Here is an 18,561-nt window from a genome sequence, read left to right as displayed (position 1 = left end):
AGTTTATAGGCATGTACGGGTGCTAGTTTTCAAGTTACAGCCCTCTCAAAAAAAAGTGAAATCAAGCTATTTGACTGAGAAAATGACTTTTTGGCCCTGTCGTCCCAAACCGCCCCAGGACTTCTCACGTGGCACAAAGTGGTCTAACTAAGAAGCAACCCAGTGATTCTCAGCATGTCAAACCTCTCTAGGACCTCTAGATCTAGACCTCTAGGATCTCTAGGACCCTCAATTTATATTGTAAAATCAATGTTCATTTAACTCTGAGAGTGTACAAATTATTCCAAACTATCATTTACTGTAGCTAGGGACCCCCTGAAACTCCTCAAGGACCCCTGGGGGTCCCCGGACCCCACTTTGGGAACCACTGCTCGCTCTAGCACCACCTAGTGTCTATCTGTGCACGTCCCTGGCTGCAACGACAACACATCAGGCGATCAGGGAACAGTCTGCTTGTTATTTATCCCACTTCATTCATCACAGAGAATTCGTCCATCTTCGGTTACCTTTAATTTATCCTTGGAGACAGGCAGACAGTTGGACCTGCTCTTATTGATGGAGGGACTTTGGACCCAATTGCCCCGTTCATCACAATATTTGGTCTCGTTTTCTGAAAAGACAAAAACGTTAAAGGTATTTAAAGATGGTGTGCCGTGATTTTTGTACCTTTTCTGTTTTGTGCGTGTCTATGGAGTTTTTTTTCAATTTTCATTACTCTAATAGTGTGCTTATAATATTCAAATATGTCTTCCCTGTGTATGTTTGGTTTCTTCCTGAAAGCTGAAAGCCTTTGATTCAAAAGGCCCAATCGAAATCACACCACTTTTGTTACATCATTCATAACCCTAGCCCCTCCCCTCCCTCATTATTATACAACACACAGCTGTGGACGAGACTCAAGTTCAGGTGGGTGGTGCTAAGGTGAAAACCAGGTATACTTAACCCATTCTGACCGGGCACCCATTTTGGTGTCAGCATCATGTTATGCTTTAGCTATTGAAAAATAGCAGATCTACAAGCTCATATCGCGCCACCGAGTGGCGCGATACGAGCTTGTAGGTCTGCTATTTTTGAAAAATCGAAGACACTTTTAAAATCTGATCTCAGGTCAGAATGGGTTAATAATGAAACTGTCAGGATGTAATAGACATTTTTAGAATCTGATCTCAGGTCAGAATGGGTTAATGAACTGGTGGGTGTGGCCACATAAGGGTGGGAAAAGTTCACGGCAGTCCATCATTAAAGAACTGAATGTTGGGGTCATAGCCGGTTCCTTTCATAAGGTGATGCGGGGGCTGAGCATGCTATACACTGACTCTCTGCAGAAGGCTTCAGGGAGCGCTAGAATATTAATAACTTTATATGAATAGCCTCTGATATCAAAAGGCTGACGCGTGAACAAGGGTTATCTGGTGTCATAACAGAATAAACAGATGGAATACGAAATACATAACCTGTTATCATAACCATCGTTATGTTAACCCATTCTGACCTGACATCAGATTCTAAAAATGTCTTCTACATCCTGACAGTTTTCTGAAAAAGCTATGTTTCTATGTCAGTGGTTCTTCGATTTTTCAAAAATAGCAGACCTACAAAGCTCGTAGCGCGCCACTCGGTGGCGAGCTATGAGCTTGTAGATCTGCTATTTTTCAATAGCTAAAGCATAACATAATGCTAACACCAAAAGGGGTTCCCGCCCAGAATGGGTTTTAAGCTATCATTTGAGGTTGATGTCGAGTAAGGAATTCCTGAAAGAATGGCTACATTCCCTTTTCTTATAGATGAGTGAACTGTTATTATCATCATTCTTTTCCCAGGATAGGTCAGTGTAGACTATAGGGAGATAGAAAACCACAAGACAAGACCTCACTCCGGATGAGGTTCCCAGTTCGATCCCTGTGGGCTCCCCCAATAGTTAGTGTTGAAATGTCCTGGAGCAAGACTCTGAACCACTAATTGCTCCCAATGTGCAGGTTGGTGCCTATATGTTTCCTCCGCCATCTGTGTATCCATCCATCCATCCATCCATCTCCAACCGCTTATCCGTAGTCGGGTCGCGGGGGCAACAGCTCCAGACTTCCCTCTCCAGAGCAACATTAGCAACATCACGCCATCGGTGAGCCTAAAGGCATACCTACTTCTTTTTTTTTCTCTCAACCCCCCCCCCCCCCCCCCCCCCAAATGCTTGGCCACGCCATTGTTTTAAAGACATCAGTCCGCTTCATGATTCCTGACGTTACAGTGCAAGCGTTTAGCAAATATAGCCCTGCAGACATAACATGACATTATTGTTATGTTCAAAATGAAGAATCGCCTGTTTGGAAATCATGTCCCGCATGCGATGGTCAAATGCTGCACACGGGCTGACGCCTACACACAGTACACACGCACACAGGGCTTTAACCCATTCTGGGTGGGAACCCCTTTTGGTGTTGGCATTATGCCATGCTTTAGCTATTGGAAAAAATAGCAGATCTACAAGCTCATAGGAAGCATGAACTTATATGAACTTGTAGGTCTGCTATTTTTGAAAAATCGAAGAACGACTGACATAGAAACATATAGTTTTTCAGAAAACTGCCCGCGTGCAGAAGACACTTTTAGAATCTGATCTCAGGTCAGAATGGCATAAGCACGAGGCACGGATGTTCCTGTCAGTGATCAGCCCATGAGCGCCCCCGCTCTCAGCTTCTTCTTGTCCTCCGCTGACAGCTCATCAGGTCTGCAGCAACATCCAAGGCCCCGCCGCAAAACCTTCAGCGCCGGTATCACGTTTCCCACAAAATGAAATCATAGGGGAGTCTTATACTCAAGGCCAATCTGGGGGGATTCCCCTTTATCCCATTCTGACCCGAGATCAGATTCTAAAAAATCTGTCTTCTACATCCTGACAGTTTTCTGAAAAAGCTATGTTTCTATATGTCAGTCGTTCTTCGATTTTTCAAAAAAAATAGCAGACCTACAAGCTCGTATGAGCTTGTATGTAGATCTGCTATTTTTCAATAGCTAAAGCATAGCATAATGCTAACACCAAAAGGGGTTCCCGGCCCAAAATGGGTTATGAGCACTCCGTGTAGCATGCACCTTCTCTCGCTTTTATTCTCCCATCTATCTATCTTTCCCACCATCCCTTTCTCTCTCTCTCCTGTCTCTGTCTCCCTTTGTTCAGCTCTCTTCTATATATATCTCTTCGTACCTTTCATCATTCCGTGTCTTGGTTTTTTATTTCTTTGTTTTTTTTTTACAGTGGGGTGAAAAGGGCCTTCTCAGTGGCCGCCCCTCGCTATATGTAATGGAGCTTTCAGTGGTGTAAAGTAACTAAGTACATTTACTTGTACTGTTGTGAGGTATTTGTCCTTTACTCGGGCAATACTTTTACTTCTACTACTCCACTACATCTCAGAGGCAGATATTGTACTTTTACTCCACTACAATTATTTGAAAACTTTAGTTACTAATTACTTTGTACATTTAGATTATTATTACAAAACATGCATTATATAGATTTTGGCCATTTGAAAATAGCAGATCTACAAGCTCAGTAGGATCTGCTATATAAATAAAATAAATGTTATACATTTGAAAACGTGTGAAATGGGACGTTGTGCATAATGAGTACTTTCTATACCGTTGTACTATTTCGATACCAATACCAATACTTTTGTACTTTTACTCAAGTATATTTTGAATTCCCGACTTTGACTGGTATAGCGGAGTGAGTATTTCTACATCATGGTATTGAGACTTTAACTTTTTCCCACCACTGCTGCCTTTCTGCCTCCCACTCACTCTGTCCATTGCATCTCCAGCTAATCAGAGCTCGAGCATGACCTGGATCTTCAAAAATGTGTAAAGCCTTAATTGTGACAACTCATAATGTAATAACTGCACATGCGATAACACCAGTAAGACGCCCGGAGGGTGAGAAGCGACCTTGCCCTTTTTAGGGCACGCAGACGGCTGGGCGAGAGCAGGCGCTTTGGCATGATCAACATATGGAATGAATTCTGTACTGGCCATATATGGAGCGTGTCTTGACTGTATACTGGTTTGATGAGGTCAGATATCAACAAGAGTTGCTGGCCGGCTCCATTATATGCTAGATCTAGGTGATTGTCCAGTCTTGACCGGGAGCCAATTAACCCATTCTGAACGGGAACCCCTTTTGGTGTTTTAACTAAGCATTATGATATACTTATGATATACTATATCTACAAGCTCGTAGCGCGCCACTCGTAGGTCTGCTATTTTTTAAAATTTGTGAAAATGCGGCACAAATCTTTGAATATATATAGATTTTATTTTTTATTTTGACGTCAGGCCTAAATGGGTTTTAAGTTTGCGGAGCACTGGTGTAATAATGGTCTCTGCTCTTAATTCATTTATTTTCGTTATGGAAGCTGTGAGTGTAAAGCGCAGGACGTGAGCATGCAGCCCCTGTACATGTAAAGTGCAGAACATGAGCATGCAGCCCCTGTACATGTAAAGCGCAGAACGTGAGCATGCAGCCCCTGTACATGTAAAGTGCAGAACATGAGCATGCAGCCCCTGTACATGTAAAGTGCAGAACGTGAGCATGCAGCCCCTGTACATGTAAAGTGCAGAACATGAGCATGCAGCCCCTGTACATGTAAAGTGCAGAACATGAGCATGCAGCCCCTGTACATGTAAAGTGCAGAACATGAGCATGCAGCCCCTGTACATGTAAAGTGCAGAACATGAGCATGCAGCCCCTGTACATGTAAAGTGCAGAACATGAGCATGCAGCCCCTGTACATGTAAAGTGCAGAACGTGAGCATGCAGCCCCTGTACATGTAAAGCGCAGAACGTGAGCATGCAGCCCCTGTACATGTAAAGTGCAGAACGTGAGCATGCAGCCCCTGTACATGTAAAGTGCAGAACGTGAGCATGCAGCCCCTGTACATGTAAAGTGCAGAACATGAGCATGCAGCCCCTGTACATGTAAAGTGCAGAACGTGAGCATGCAGCCCCTGTACATGTAAAGTGCAGAACGTGAGCATGCAGCCCCTGTACATGTAAAGTGCAGAACATGAGCATGCAGCCCCTGTACATGTAAAGCGCAGAACGTGAGCATGCAGCCCCTGTACATGTAAAGTGCAGAACATGAGCATGCAGCCCCTGTACATGTAAAGTGCAGAACGTGAGCATGCAGCCCCTGTACATGTAAAGTGCAGAACGTGAGCATGCAGCCCCTGTACATGTAAAGCGCAGAACGTGAGCATGCAGCCCCTGTACATGTAAAGCGCAGAACGTGAGCATGCAGCCCCTGTACATGTAAAGCGCAGAACGTGAGCATGCAGCCCCTGTACATGTAAAGTGCAGAACGTGAGCATGCAGCCCCTGTACATGTAAAGTGCAGAACGTGAGCATGCAGCCCCTGTACATGTAAAGCGCAGAACGTGAGCATGCAGCCCCTGTACATGTAAAGTGCAGAACGTGAGCATGCAGCCCCTGTACATGTAAAGTGCAGAACGTGAGCATGCAGCCCCTGTACATGTAAAGTGCAGAACGTGAGCATGCAGCCCCTGTACATGTAAAGTGCAGAACGTGAGCATGCAGCCCCTGTACATGTAAAGCGCAGAACGTGAGCATGCAGCCCCTGTACATGTAAAGCGCAGAACGTGAGCATGCAGCCCCTGTACATGTAAAGTGCAGAACGTGAGCATGCAGCCCCTGTACATGTAAAGTGCAGAACGTGAGCATGCAGCCCCTGTACATGTAAAGTGCAGAACGTGAGCATGCAGCCCCTGTACATGTAAAGCGCAGAACGTGAGCATGCAGCCCCTGTACATGTAAAGCGCAGAACGTGAGCATGCAGCCCCTGTACATGTAAAGCGCAGAACGTGAGCATGCAGCCCCTGTACATGTAAAGTGCAGAACGTGAGCATGCAGCCCCTGTACATGTAAAGTGCAGAACGTGAGCATGCAGCCCCTGTACATGTAAAGCGCAGAACGTGAGCATGCAGCCCCTGTACATGTAAAGTGCAGAACGTGAGCATGCAGCCCCTGTACATGTAAAGTGCAGAACGTGAGCATGCAGCCCCTGTACATGTAAAGCGCAGAACGTGAGCATGCAGCCCCTGTACATGTAAAGTGCAGAACGTGAGCATGCAGCCCCTGTACATGTAAAGTGCAGAACGTGAGCATGCAGCCCCTGTACATGTAAAGCGCAGAACGTGAGCATGCAGCCCCTGTACATGTGCATTAGGCATGAAACGATACACTCAACTCACGATATGAGGTTCACAATACCATATCACCATATTTGAAACACAAATTTATTTTCCAGACGAATGACCGATTTTTTTATTCATGATTTATCTCCCCCCCCCCCCCCCCCCACCCGAGCTTTTTTTCACAATTTGTATTCAACTATATTGCAAAAGTTGCATTACTTTTCTTTCTTTCTTTGATGGCATCTTAGGATAGATGTAGACCTATTTGACAGTGCAGAAACATAATTGCCTTCCTTGATGTATTAATGAGCATGAACGACCTTCACCTGTGTCACAGTCACAGACACACGCAGCTCCCCTCTGCAGGCTTCTACTACTGAAAGTGACTGCATGGAGTCTGTCTCATTTCTCTCCAAATATGAAAGCTCACATTTCATATCACACACAACATAATTTACTAACCCCCCTATATATATATAAAAATATATATATATTAAATCGTCAGGATTCACGACGATAATCGTTTGGATTAATATCGATATATATATAGAGTAGCGGGATGTTCTTACCAGCGGGGTCCATGTCAGGGTGACCTGGGCAGCTCTGTGTTACATATGTTCCAGCAGGCCACTCTCCCCAGCACAACAGGCCGTCCCACACGACGCCACAATACACACCTGGGATATAGTACCATGTCACTATAATGAATGCATTATTATATGCAGTATATACTGTACATTAGTGTTACTGAGTCCGCCATTGTCTTTCCTTGAATAGTAAACACGGCAGAATGTGTATAAATACATAATACCCACAAGTTGATCTGTGGGCCTACATTTAGCAAGTTTGACTAGGACTTAAAATCTAGCTCAGAATAGGACATTTATGAAGCTTCCTACAACCACTTTCAATAAGGAGTTTCAGTTATCTTTTGGTTTTACCACAATAATAACTAATGAATTAACGAAATATAGCATGACAGTCATTGACAGATACAGTAATGTTTTTCATCCATAACCCATGTTGATTGCCTTCCATCCACTGTCCTGGGCCATCTATGACACCTATCCTTCCAGCACAACCTGCAATTTCCATAAATACAGTCTGTTCTTGTATTAGGATATACTCAACATCACGTTGAGTGGTGGAGAAATCAATCAATGATAGTGTGTGGACAGCTATACCACAAAGAAGTGAGTTTTTTTTTTTACGCACTTAAAATAAAAGCTTTGGTAATGCTTTCACTGAATGAGAAAGATACCTAATTTCGTTGCAATCATGCACTTTATTTGCATTCTGCATGGTGATATTGTTACCAATCCTTGTATAGCAATAGATTGACTACAAGGATGGCAATTTGTAGACTGTATTCAAATCTAGAATTGTGCTGAAATATCAAAACATAATATTTCTATCTCTATTTAAATCACCGGTATTATGTTTTAATAAGCATAATTGTTTAGTGTTCCCATGGAAGATACGTCTCCTTTCTCAAAATGTTCACACATTCACTGGAAACTAAAACCTTAATGGATTAGGACAGCTCTCAAGTGCTCCTTGTTTAGGAGTATTTAATAAAGTTGACAAAATGCCTTTTCTCGCATGCCGACAAGTGGGACCAGATTTGTCTCATTCAGAGAATTTCCTGGCACTTATAGGACCAATCAGCTACACTGAGAGGCCTGGACTTTGTTGTCATGCTGTGGAACACCTGGTGAGAGGATCAGCTCTGGCTACTGCGGCTTACAATTACATTTAATTACATTTAGCTAAAACAGTTCTCTTTTTTTTTACAATTGCCCATTTGGATGTGTCCCGTTATACAATGTTGTCTGATTGAAAATATGTGACTCAGGCTGGGAAAAGGTGCCTCAATTCGCCAATGGCGAAATGGCAGAAAATTACAATATATTTCGTTTTTGCGGGTTTTTAGTTTTTTTTTCCTCCATATTAACACAGTTTGAATGTTGAAGAAGGTTTTCATTCCAACAGAGCTGTTTTAGAGTCGTTAAATGGTTACATTTATGTCAATAAGTAGGCTTGTGGTTTGCTAACTTTTCTCAGTGTTTTGGGGGTGGAGAAGTGAAGGCTGCACAGGATTTGCATAGCGTTTCAATTGGCCATTGAAATGCATTGTTCTCTAGTTTCACAGTCTGAGCACCTGTTTGTAAAAACAGTATTCTTCAACATGGTTAGTGTGTAACTCATCATCTGGCTTTGTTCACGGTTTGAAGGAGCAGAGGACCCCATTCTTGAAAGATTTATTTTTGATTTTATATACGGTGACAGTGACTCTGAGAGAAATACGAAAATAAGATTCTGAGCGCCAGTCTGAGTCTGTGTGTTGCAGTCAAGAATTGGCGTGCTACATTTAAGCGATATTACACGAGAGGGTGTTCTTTAACGTCATTAATGCACGCCTGCGATGCTGCAGGAACTCCGAAAGACATCGCAGAAGTGCATTAATGACGATAAAGAACACCCTCAATATTGCAATTATACAACAGTTACCCTTAAAACTAAGATCATCACTAAAAACATTTTTTTATGACAAATGTAGCCACTACGACCACAAATGTCCCAGGAAACTAGCTAGCCTAGCCACCGAGTCTGCTGCGCTCTGGGAGAACATCACGGCTGAATTATTTGTTTTAATTAGGTGTTCCTTTGTGCTGGTTTAAGCATGGCTAGAAAGCTGTTTCAACCAATCAGATTGCTTCCTTGAAACGACCTGTTGTTCTCTTCGTTTCATGGAATTACTTAATTTTTTTAAGCATTTTCTTGCCTTTTTTTGCCATTTCAGGAATGTCATTATAGTAGGTGAAAATGTTTGCGGATTAAACTTTTATTTTCACAGGGACTAAAGTGGTTAGGCTACATAAAATAACATTCTATATAAAGTGTAGTAGGCTATTATCATTATATTTATAGAGCACCGTAAAGTCTCTGCCGCTTAGAAGGCGCATGTTGTATTGCGAATAGAAAAAAAGAAGAGAGCGCTGTCCTCGTTCGCACCACTACGAGACACAGACGTCACAATGGCCACTCCAGTTGTACTCGCTCCAAGATAATTAAATTGGCTCTTCAGACCTAATGCGATTTGAGCCCTCACCCGTTCTGTTGCGCAGATGGTCTTTGCTGGACAGCTCAAGACATTTGTATTGACCTTGGCCCGACGCAGGCTGGCCGCCCTGGCCCTCCATTATGCTCTGCCCGAGACTGAGCGCTGTATCTGGGGTGGTCTCTGTGGACACAGCGACCGCCCAGCTCTGTGGAGACAACAGGCCACAGAAGACGGATGGGAAAAGGGAGAGGAGTCAGACAGAAAAATGTGCTTTCTACCGATATTTGGAGTATGTGTGTGGGGGTGGTTACGGTGCACGTGCGTGGCCAGGTGCCTCCGCTTTCATCTGTATCCGTGTTTGTGATCGTGTGTGTGTGTGTGTGTGTGTGTGTGTGTGTGTGTGTGTGTGTGTGTGTGTGTGTGTGTGTGTGTGTGTGTGTGTGTGTGTGTGTGTGTGTGTGTGTGTGTGTGTGTGTGTGTGTGTGTGTGTGTGCGTGCGTGCGTGCGTGCGTGCGTGTGCGTGTGCGTGTACATTATGTGTGTGTGTATGCTATGCGTAATGATGAATTGTGGTAGTCCCCGTGACTGTCAACCTCCCACATTTGGCCCTGCAGGCAGGGAGCGTGGTGTGCCTTCCATTTACACACATGAGTTCACAGCCCGCTTCTTTTCGCCCGACAGAGAGTTAGCCTCATGTGGAGGGAGCAAAACGCATGCTGAGGTTCATGTTATCTTCTCAGCAGCATGTGCTGCGACAGGGACACAATCACCCTGCTGGCTCCCACACACACGTGTAGGCTTGCCAACTGAATTTGTTGGGGCGGAACCCCAGCCAAGCCAGAAGTCACCGCTTCTGAGAGGCGAACCGAACCGGCATGGGCAGCAGGGGCATATATATATATATATAATTATATATATATATATATATATATATATATATATATATATATACTGCAGAAACGAATTTGAAACTTTCAAATTTATAGGAGTGACTAACCACTTGATGTCTAAATAAACGTATACTGCATGTGCTTAATCAGCTTCAGCAGTATAAAATACTGTACAAAATGTGATTTTGACATTACAACACAAATGTGCATCTGAGAAGTGTAGGGAAGGGTAGTCAGTGTCTCCATAGGAATCTTATCTGTGGTGGATGGTTTGCATTTGGAAGCACTTTAAAATGATGTCATACAGGGTAAATGCCTCTCAGTTGCTTTCTGAAAGCCGTCTTTTATTTGTTGTTTGGCCAGGATTTAAACCACATAAAATGCCAGGCTCACTTTTATACACTTCCCATGTCATTTTACGTGAATCTAATCATTTTGGCCAGCAATTTATGGTCAATGTTCTCTTCAGTCCCATCTTTTCGGGTCTCAGTGTTTTTCTGAGAGTGACGCTTACCTGCATGGCCAAAGAAGGGAAAAGGCCACAACAGCAACAGCAACAAAACAAGTCACAGGCAGGGTGTTAGACCTAGATCTATGACACAAGGTGGTGCCTGGTGTAGGAGCCATGAATTGGTTTATTATGTTTGGTCTATGAAATGATTGGTGATTAACGTGGATGATTGACGGGCATAGGGGCGGACCTGATTCATTCAATACCTCACCTAGTTCACCTGCTTCACACACGGTGAGAGAGAGGGGGGGTGTGGGAAGCCGCACTTTTGTTGACCGATTTATACCGCTTATTTTGCTTCTTTTATTTGCTTTGATTACGTTTGATCGCTGTGGCTACTTTGCTTTATGTTTGAGCACCCTTTTAGTTATGCACCTTGCTTCAATAAAACACCTTAAACGCATTGTTTTGGACCCAGCGAAATCCTTTTGTTTGCGGAGCGCGGCTGACAACCTGGCCCATCCCATCGCCTCTCAGCGACTTATTTATACATTTATCTCCTGTAGTCGCTCAACACCTGGTCTAAACTGGGGCATGGCCACAAAAGCCGTGTCCAAATATAAATTGACTAATTAGACAGCAAATAATCAGGCCGTAAAAATGCACACCCATGCAATTGTACGCATGGGTGTGTTTTGGGCCCAGATCATAGTGTTGTTTGATGGGTTCTCACAAACTCTTTTATATACCACGACGCCATATTACGAGGGAATGTTTTTGGTGAAACCCACCCACCCCCCCACGCTCCATCCGCTGTTGGCTAGCTGGCCTGCACCATGATTGATGCATTGCTATTTGAATAATGAAGGAGAAGCTAACAGTTTTCTGCTGAGGAAATGGATCTGCTATAGTGTGTGGAAACGGGAGATGGATCGTATCTTTATAGAGGGTATGCGGAGATGGATCGTATGTATCTTTATAGAGGGTATGCACATTGCATAAAGTGAGTGACAAATCGAGTGGGAGCAAAATAATTCATAGACTGGACTAGTTTGCTCATAACAAGGTAAGAAAACAACCCAAACCTCCAGAAAAGTGGTCTTACCCTTTAACACATACAGAGAAACAGAGGACGATTTTCCTTTCCTTTTGCATTTTTTTCCTTCTCTTGCAATATTAATATCCCGTGTCCGTTGTCCTGGTATCAATATAACGATACCATAACACCATATCATTCAGTTCTATTGTATACATGTACAGTACATACAATAGAGCTGAATAATTATGATGTAGCAGGATGAGTTGGTGTTGCAGCGTGACATATGAGCTGGGGTGTGGTTCACCGATTAGGTCTACTTTTGCGGGGTTCAGTCAGAGATACATAGACATAGAGACGGACGGATATACAGTCAAACCACTGGCTTTGAATGTTTGACCAGAAGCTTGGAATAGAGCCAATAATATGTGATAATCAGACATACTAGGAAACGCGGAAGTGAAACCACCGTCACGTTAGGGAAGCCCTTTGCTTTTTGTGACCGTGACGGAGGCGCTGGTTGCCGTCTCTGGGTTGCCTTGAGCCACGCGAGGCACTAGCCAAAGCGAGTCGCCGTGCCGAGTGTTTTGCGACGGCCACCAGAGCCGACCGGCTCAGCGCCGTTCCAGCTGCGTATTAAATATTAGTCCTTTCCATGCCCCCCCGACATGTCTTGCACCGTCCTGCGTGCCGTGTGCTCCAAGTGAACGGTTAATGTAAATAGGATGATATCATTAATGCTGTTGGATAACGGGTACGTTCGTTGGGTTATGAGTTATGCCCTCATATATTTCCATTGTGGTGTCCCAAGCCAGTATAGAGACCTGCGGATGGCGGATTTAGCCGCGGATTTAGCCGCGGATAACCGCGGTTGGCGGATGGCGCGGTTAACCCATTCTGACCTGAGATCAGATTCTGAAAATGTCTTCTGCATCCTGACAGTTTTCCATTCTGACCTGAGATCAGATTCTTAAAAATGTCTTCTACGTCAGTCGCTCTTCGATTTTTCGAAAAATAGCAGACCTACAAGCTCGTAGCGCGCTATGAGCTTGTAGATCTGCTATTTTTCAATAGCTAAAGCACGACATGATGCTGACACCAAAATGGGTTAATATAAATATGATGATATCATTAATGCGGTTGGATAACGGGCGGATAATGAATTTGCGGTTTGCGGGTGACAAAAAACTCCATCCGCAGGTCTCTAATAAGGTGTAGTTAAATGCAGTGATAACATTATGAATCCGTTGGACAAACCCTGTTCTAGTCGAACGGCCCCTTCGGCGCTGCAGTGCTGTAGTGCCATAGGATGACGGTGTTGTGTTAGCGTCGGTGACTTCTGCCCCCTCCCGAATGCTCGATGTCTCATGTAGCAGTTTAGCAGCCGTACATATGATGTCACTCCAACCATTGAAGCAAATGACGTCATACATACGACCACCAGGCCACCACGAATAGCAATAGATGATCAGTACTGACGGAGAGAGGTGTGTGTGTGTGTGTGTGCGCTGTGTGTGCTGTGCTGTGCGTGCGTGCGTGCGTGCGTGCGTGCGTGTGTGTGCGTGTGTGTGTGTGTGTGTTTTTGTGTGTGAGAGAGAGAGAGAGAGACAGAGAGAGGGACCTCACTCTCCACCGCTCCCTCAATCCAAGGTCTTTCCTCACCTATCACAATCCATTAATTAATTTGCTTCGCTATGAACCGCCATGGCAGTTTTGAAGCGCGACAAAAAAAAAAAGAGAAAAAATAATAATGATATAGGGACATAAAACAGAACCGAAACAGCCGTAAAATGTGTCAGGATGGCATGCCAACACCCCGTCCGTGTCGGACTTGACGCTGAGCAGCAACCCAAATAGCGAGCTTCTATTTCACACTTGATACAGATGGATGGACAAGCACTTTATTTGGCATGACAAGGAATGCCGCGCGCACCAGTATATGCTCGCCAGGCTGCTGAATGTAGACGTCGGGAATAAAAGACTTCACATCAATTACAGCATTCTGTAGTGGACTGGATGCATCATCCTGCCTCATTGCCTTTTTTAAACGTTTCAATGCGCAATAATGCATAATATACAGTGCACGCACACACGCACACACGCATGCACGCACACACACTCTCTATCTCTCTCGTAGTATACATAGACTGTAAAAGCGTAATACTTACATTCTCAACACAGACAAAATTATCCAGGCACGTATGCACGCACACAATCAGACACATACTCAGACACACACACACACACACACACACACACTGAAACACGCCGTCATGGATTGAGGGTCTTTTTTTGTTCCTTCCGCACTTGTAATTAAGAAGTTGAACCAATTTGTGATGAAAATGTTAGTGAACTATACCAAATGAATCTTTCACATTCATGCCGAGTACACAGAATCGTTGGACCAAATCTGTTCAATTTTGAAGCTCATGCGATGACGAGAGAATTAAGTCGTCTCCGAGAGGCTCGACTTTGATTAAAAAGAGGATCTTACCAGCGTGAATGGCAACAGCACCCAGGGAACGCTTGTTAAATACATCTTCTCTCCGGGGAAAATCATCTATAGAGAGGGCGACAAAAAGGAAATAAGTGATGACATGACATTACTAATTACTATGTAGAAATAAATAAACAAATCTGCTGTGAAATTGGTTGCATAAAAAAAAACATTCACGCAGAAATATCTGCCTCTGTGTTTCACACCAGGATTATACCCGTTGCCCTCGGAAAGGGAACAATCATTCATCGGAAATGCAAATTCGACACAGGAGGAGATGCGGTATTGACATTCAATAAAGTTTCACTTTGTTTGTTGTGTGTGTGTGTGTGTGTGTGTGTGTGTGTGTGTGTGTGTGTGTGTGTGTGTGTGAATGTCTAGTGACTATGTATGTCAGTGTGTGTAGTATGCACAGTACTGTACTGGTGGCATACAGGGAGCGTAACCATTATTATTCACAAAACAAGGGCACCAAAGAGGTATGACAAATTACAGGCAATCCAAGCAAACCACAAACAGGGAAAAAGGAGTCCAACGAAGATAGTGGGCGGGCTCATTAATCACTTTGCTCTGAGCCTCACTTTCCGTGCAGAGCTGCATCGAAACGCCGCGCCAGTGGAGTGGTGACTCTGAGTTTGTCAGAGATAACGGCTTGCTTCGCTGCTTCAGGCTTCATTGCTTTGTCCCTGTGTGAGTCCCATTTCTAAGGGCCATTACTCTGACAATGGAACAACTAGAAGTGGACTACTGTTTGTATAGCATGGATAAAGAGCTGTGGTTACAGCAGTGGTTCTCAAAGTGGGGTCCGGGGACCCCCAGGGATACCTCGAGGGAGTTCCACGGGGTCCCCAGATAAATTATAGTTAGGAACCAAATGGAACCTTATATGGTTCTGTAACTCTGAGAGTGTGCAACATGGAATGGCGCAGCCCCGTTGTCAAATCTTCAAGTCTGTGAGGGATCTAGAAAAGTGTTTTCATGCATAATTTCCGTATGTCTGCAGCCGATGCAAACTACATGCCTAAGGGAATTACCCACAATTCATAGCATTGAACGTTAAATATAGTATACCAGGATATCCTCCAAACATCAGTATGCAAATTAGTCATGTAGCCCGATTAGAACGATAACAAATACTGTGCTTCTCGCTGTTCTCAAAGAGAGATGGAAAGGAAGGAGATATATCTTCTTTAGTAAAAACGGACAAAAGGACAAGAGATAAGAAATTAAGTAGGCTACAAATATATATAGGCCGACAAAAATACAATTTAAAACAAATAATAATCAAACACTGAAATTGTATTTAATGAATAGAATAACCTAAATACAAGTGTAACGTCCGGGATTCCAACTCGGGCCTCCCACGTGGAAGTCCAACATCTTAACCACTAGTCCAAAGGGATATGATATCCCTCTGGACCAGGGGAGATATTAGACTTTTGAGGCCACCAGGCAGAGGCTCTGAGCCACTCTGCTACACAAGCACTGATTGTAATCGAGTTTTCAAAGTTGTGGTAAGGGTCGTGAATGACTCATCTTCAAATTGTTGTTTGTCCCATTCCTTTAATACCATTTTGAGCCCTAGCAGCCTCTCCGGTCAGGGGATCTTAGTTTACTTTAAAGAAACACGTTTTTTTATGTTTGTTTCTGAACAAATATCAAATATTGGTTCATTTGTTCAGAAAAAAAAAAAAGAAAAAAAAACTGTGCTTCTTTTAAGTCAATTCCGCCTGTCGATGAGATTATACTAAGATCCCCTGACCCTCTCCCTCTCAAGCACTTAATACCAGGTGACGTCAATTAAGTCTGAGGGTTGGCGGAGGGTGTGTAGAGCCCAGGATCACATTAGATAATTGACAGTGACACAGGGGTGAAAAATGGGTTACAAAATCGTGGGATAAAATTATAAAAATAAATAAATTTAAAAAAGTCTGTGAGGGTTCAGGGCTTTATAGGACAATTGGCAGAACTTGGCCAATTATTCTCAGACTTGAGACCGCAACCATGCATGACTGCAGATCCCATAGCCCGCCCATGGCAAAAATGCTAATAGACAGCTTAAAATTGCAATATTGGGTCAATGCATAATATGTGTGATTTCTGATCGATTGACCAAACCACTAAGGAACGGAATCCATGTTTGGTCATTACGACACTGAATCAAATTGAGATTCAGTTTTATTTGACACATTTCCACACATGTTAAGCTGGGAATCTCCACTATATAAATCCATAAAAACAGCTCAAAAGAATCTTACTGTATATTAAAATTGGCTTAAAGGACCACTTCGCCACTTTTCAACCTACCTTCATATAGTTCATGATAAAATGCCACCATTTTTTCCTCCTCGGTCTGTGTCTCATGTGAGACTGTGGGCACAGTTCAGAAACCTGTGAGGACCAATTATTTGACGATAGGTGGTGAAATGGTCCTTTAAGGAAGGGTGGGCGGGCAGGCTGGCCGGTGGGCGGGTGGACTTCTGACGCCACTATCATGTCACTATACGTTGTCACACCCATGTCACCATGACTCAGCCATAATAACCATATATAAAGGAGTTCCCAATGCAGCTACGCCCACATGTCGTCACTCGTCATGGCATCAGGCGCGAACAAATCAGTCCTATGCAAAGGTCTTTCTTATCTGAGAAGTAATTATAATTGTTCAATTATCCATTTTGAATGGGTCGAATTCTTTGGACCTGCGCTAACCTCTAGCACATACTACAAAGCTGTATGCGTTACTGTTAATATTGTCGCGATAATATCATTCCAGATTTCCATATCCCTAATTCTTCCCTTTGGGTGGTTACAGGGTACTCCACCTTGACAGCCATCGTCTCTAAAATATTCTAAAGGCAATTAAAGTCCCACGTAAAGCTGTCACAGGCCTAGCACTCACCATAGCAAATGACACTGATCATCCCCTCAACTGGAGATATATACATAACTTTGAGATGGAGGGACAAAGTTTCATTTAGTAGAGGTTTTGTCCACTCAGCCATTGCAGCATTACAGCCTCACTGCTACAGTATGTTGTTTGTGTTCGGATCTATACGTGTAGATGTATTCGTTTCCACATAATTGTAGTGTCTTTATGTGGTGCCGTGTTGTTCCTATGTGTTTGATTGTTTAACATGCTGTATATGTGATGAATATCCCTCTGGGACAATAAAGGCTAATCTAATCTAATCTAATCTGTCTATGAATCCCTCACTGAGATCCACCGTAGTGGATAGAATTAGCATATTATATGCCTTCGGACATGATAATAGGAAGACAGTATGCTTGCGTCACAAACAATCGCTATTATCAACAAAAAAAGGATATCGCACGCACCAATGTTCCGTCATGCCCTCTGTGCCATGCGGTGCCAGACTGTCAGATCAGTCAGATGTCAGATGATTTGTAGAGAAAGCTAAAAAGGATTGGTCTTGCACTTGTTGTGCAAGACCAATTGGGGAAGAGTGTTCAATTGACGTAGCTGAACATACCGTAACACAACATCCCAAAAGAGACTCTTTCCACGCCTCACACTCTTTTCACATGCACACAACCCACACATCTATCGATGCTTTTTGGAGTACAGGCAGGGTGACGAACGTCTCAACTCACGGCTTCACACGGCCACGGCATCTTTAGTTCAAACAACAAAAACCTGCATCGACATTGTCTGCAGGCAGGATACAAGTGTGGGCAAACATTGTTTATTTTGAATCCAGGTAGATAAAAGATATATATGTATTTTCTTCCCCCCGTGTCCCCCAAAAACATGCAGTAATCCTGGTGTCTAAATTGCCTCCCCCTGGCCAGATGATGGGGAAAGGAACTGGTCGGAATAACGTGTTCCTTCGATGTGATAAAGACAGACTGCTTTCTCACTTTTCCTCTTGAGCCACACATGTTTAATTGTTTTATTTTCTGTTTACCATAACCTAATTTCATATGCAAAGTTCCCTCCGTATTCAGTCATTATCCAACAGTTTGCTGTTTAACTATGCCGGCTAAGTTAGCAATCAGTTGATCTTGTTCTACAGTTTTGTCTGCATATATTCATTAATTTCATTTCGTCATTGGACAGAGACAATTGGTTGGTCAAACATACTTTTATTCCTTTCAAAGTCCAACAGTTTGACAACATAGTAATGATAACTCAAACACCCACTACTCACACCATCCTCATTTCCTGGTCAAAGTTTCACAAAAGAGTCACTACTTCTTCTTTCAGGTTTTATGGCGGTTGGCAAACCTTTCAAGGTGCATTACCGCCACCAGCAGGACTGTGTAGTTCTAGGGATTACGCAGCAAACCAATAAAATAAATCTAAACTCCTATATCCTATTCACCAAGTGGTTATTTCTTATGAACTTAATAATGCAGTGATAGACTCTGCCTGCTTCTTTTCCTAGGAGACCTGATACT

The 18,561-nt window shown here is 43.4% G+C and overlaps 1 protein-coding gene across 1 annotated transcript in view; it reads right to left on the bottom strand.

The window, feature by feature from the left end:
* calcr (calcitonin receptor) overlaps positions 1 to 16,976 on the bottom strand; it is a gene marked incomplete at both ends in the record, with an annotated part of 45,650 nt that extends 28,674 nt beyond the window's left edge. Inside the window, 5 exons of the mRNA XM_083770455.1 lie at positions 544 to 610; positions 6,452 to 6,462; positions 6,771 to 6,878; positions 9,314 to 9,470; positions 16,953 to 16,976. Coding sequence (XP_083626581.1) covers positions 544 to 610; positions 6,452 to 6,462; positions 6,771 to 6,878; positions 9,314 to 9,470; positions 16,953 to 16,976 — 367 coding nt within the window. The remainder of the gene's footprint in view (positions 1 to 543; positions 611 to 6,451; positions 6,463 to 6,770; positions 6,879 to 9,313; positions 9,471 to 16,952) is intronic.
* Between the last annotated feature and the right edge of the window lie 1,585 nt (positions 16,977 to 18,561).

Source organism: Protomyctophum parallelum (genome assembly GCF_964188405.1).
Source record: "Protomyctophum parallelum genome assembly, chromosome: 1".
Taxonomy (NCBI): Eukaryota; Metazoa; Chordata; class Actinopteri; order Myctophiformes; family Myctophidae; genus Protomyctophum; species Protomyctophum parallelum.
This window is presented reverse-complemented; position numbering and strand designations above follow the sequence as displayed.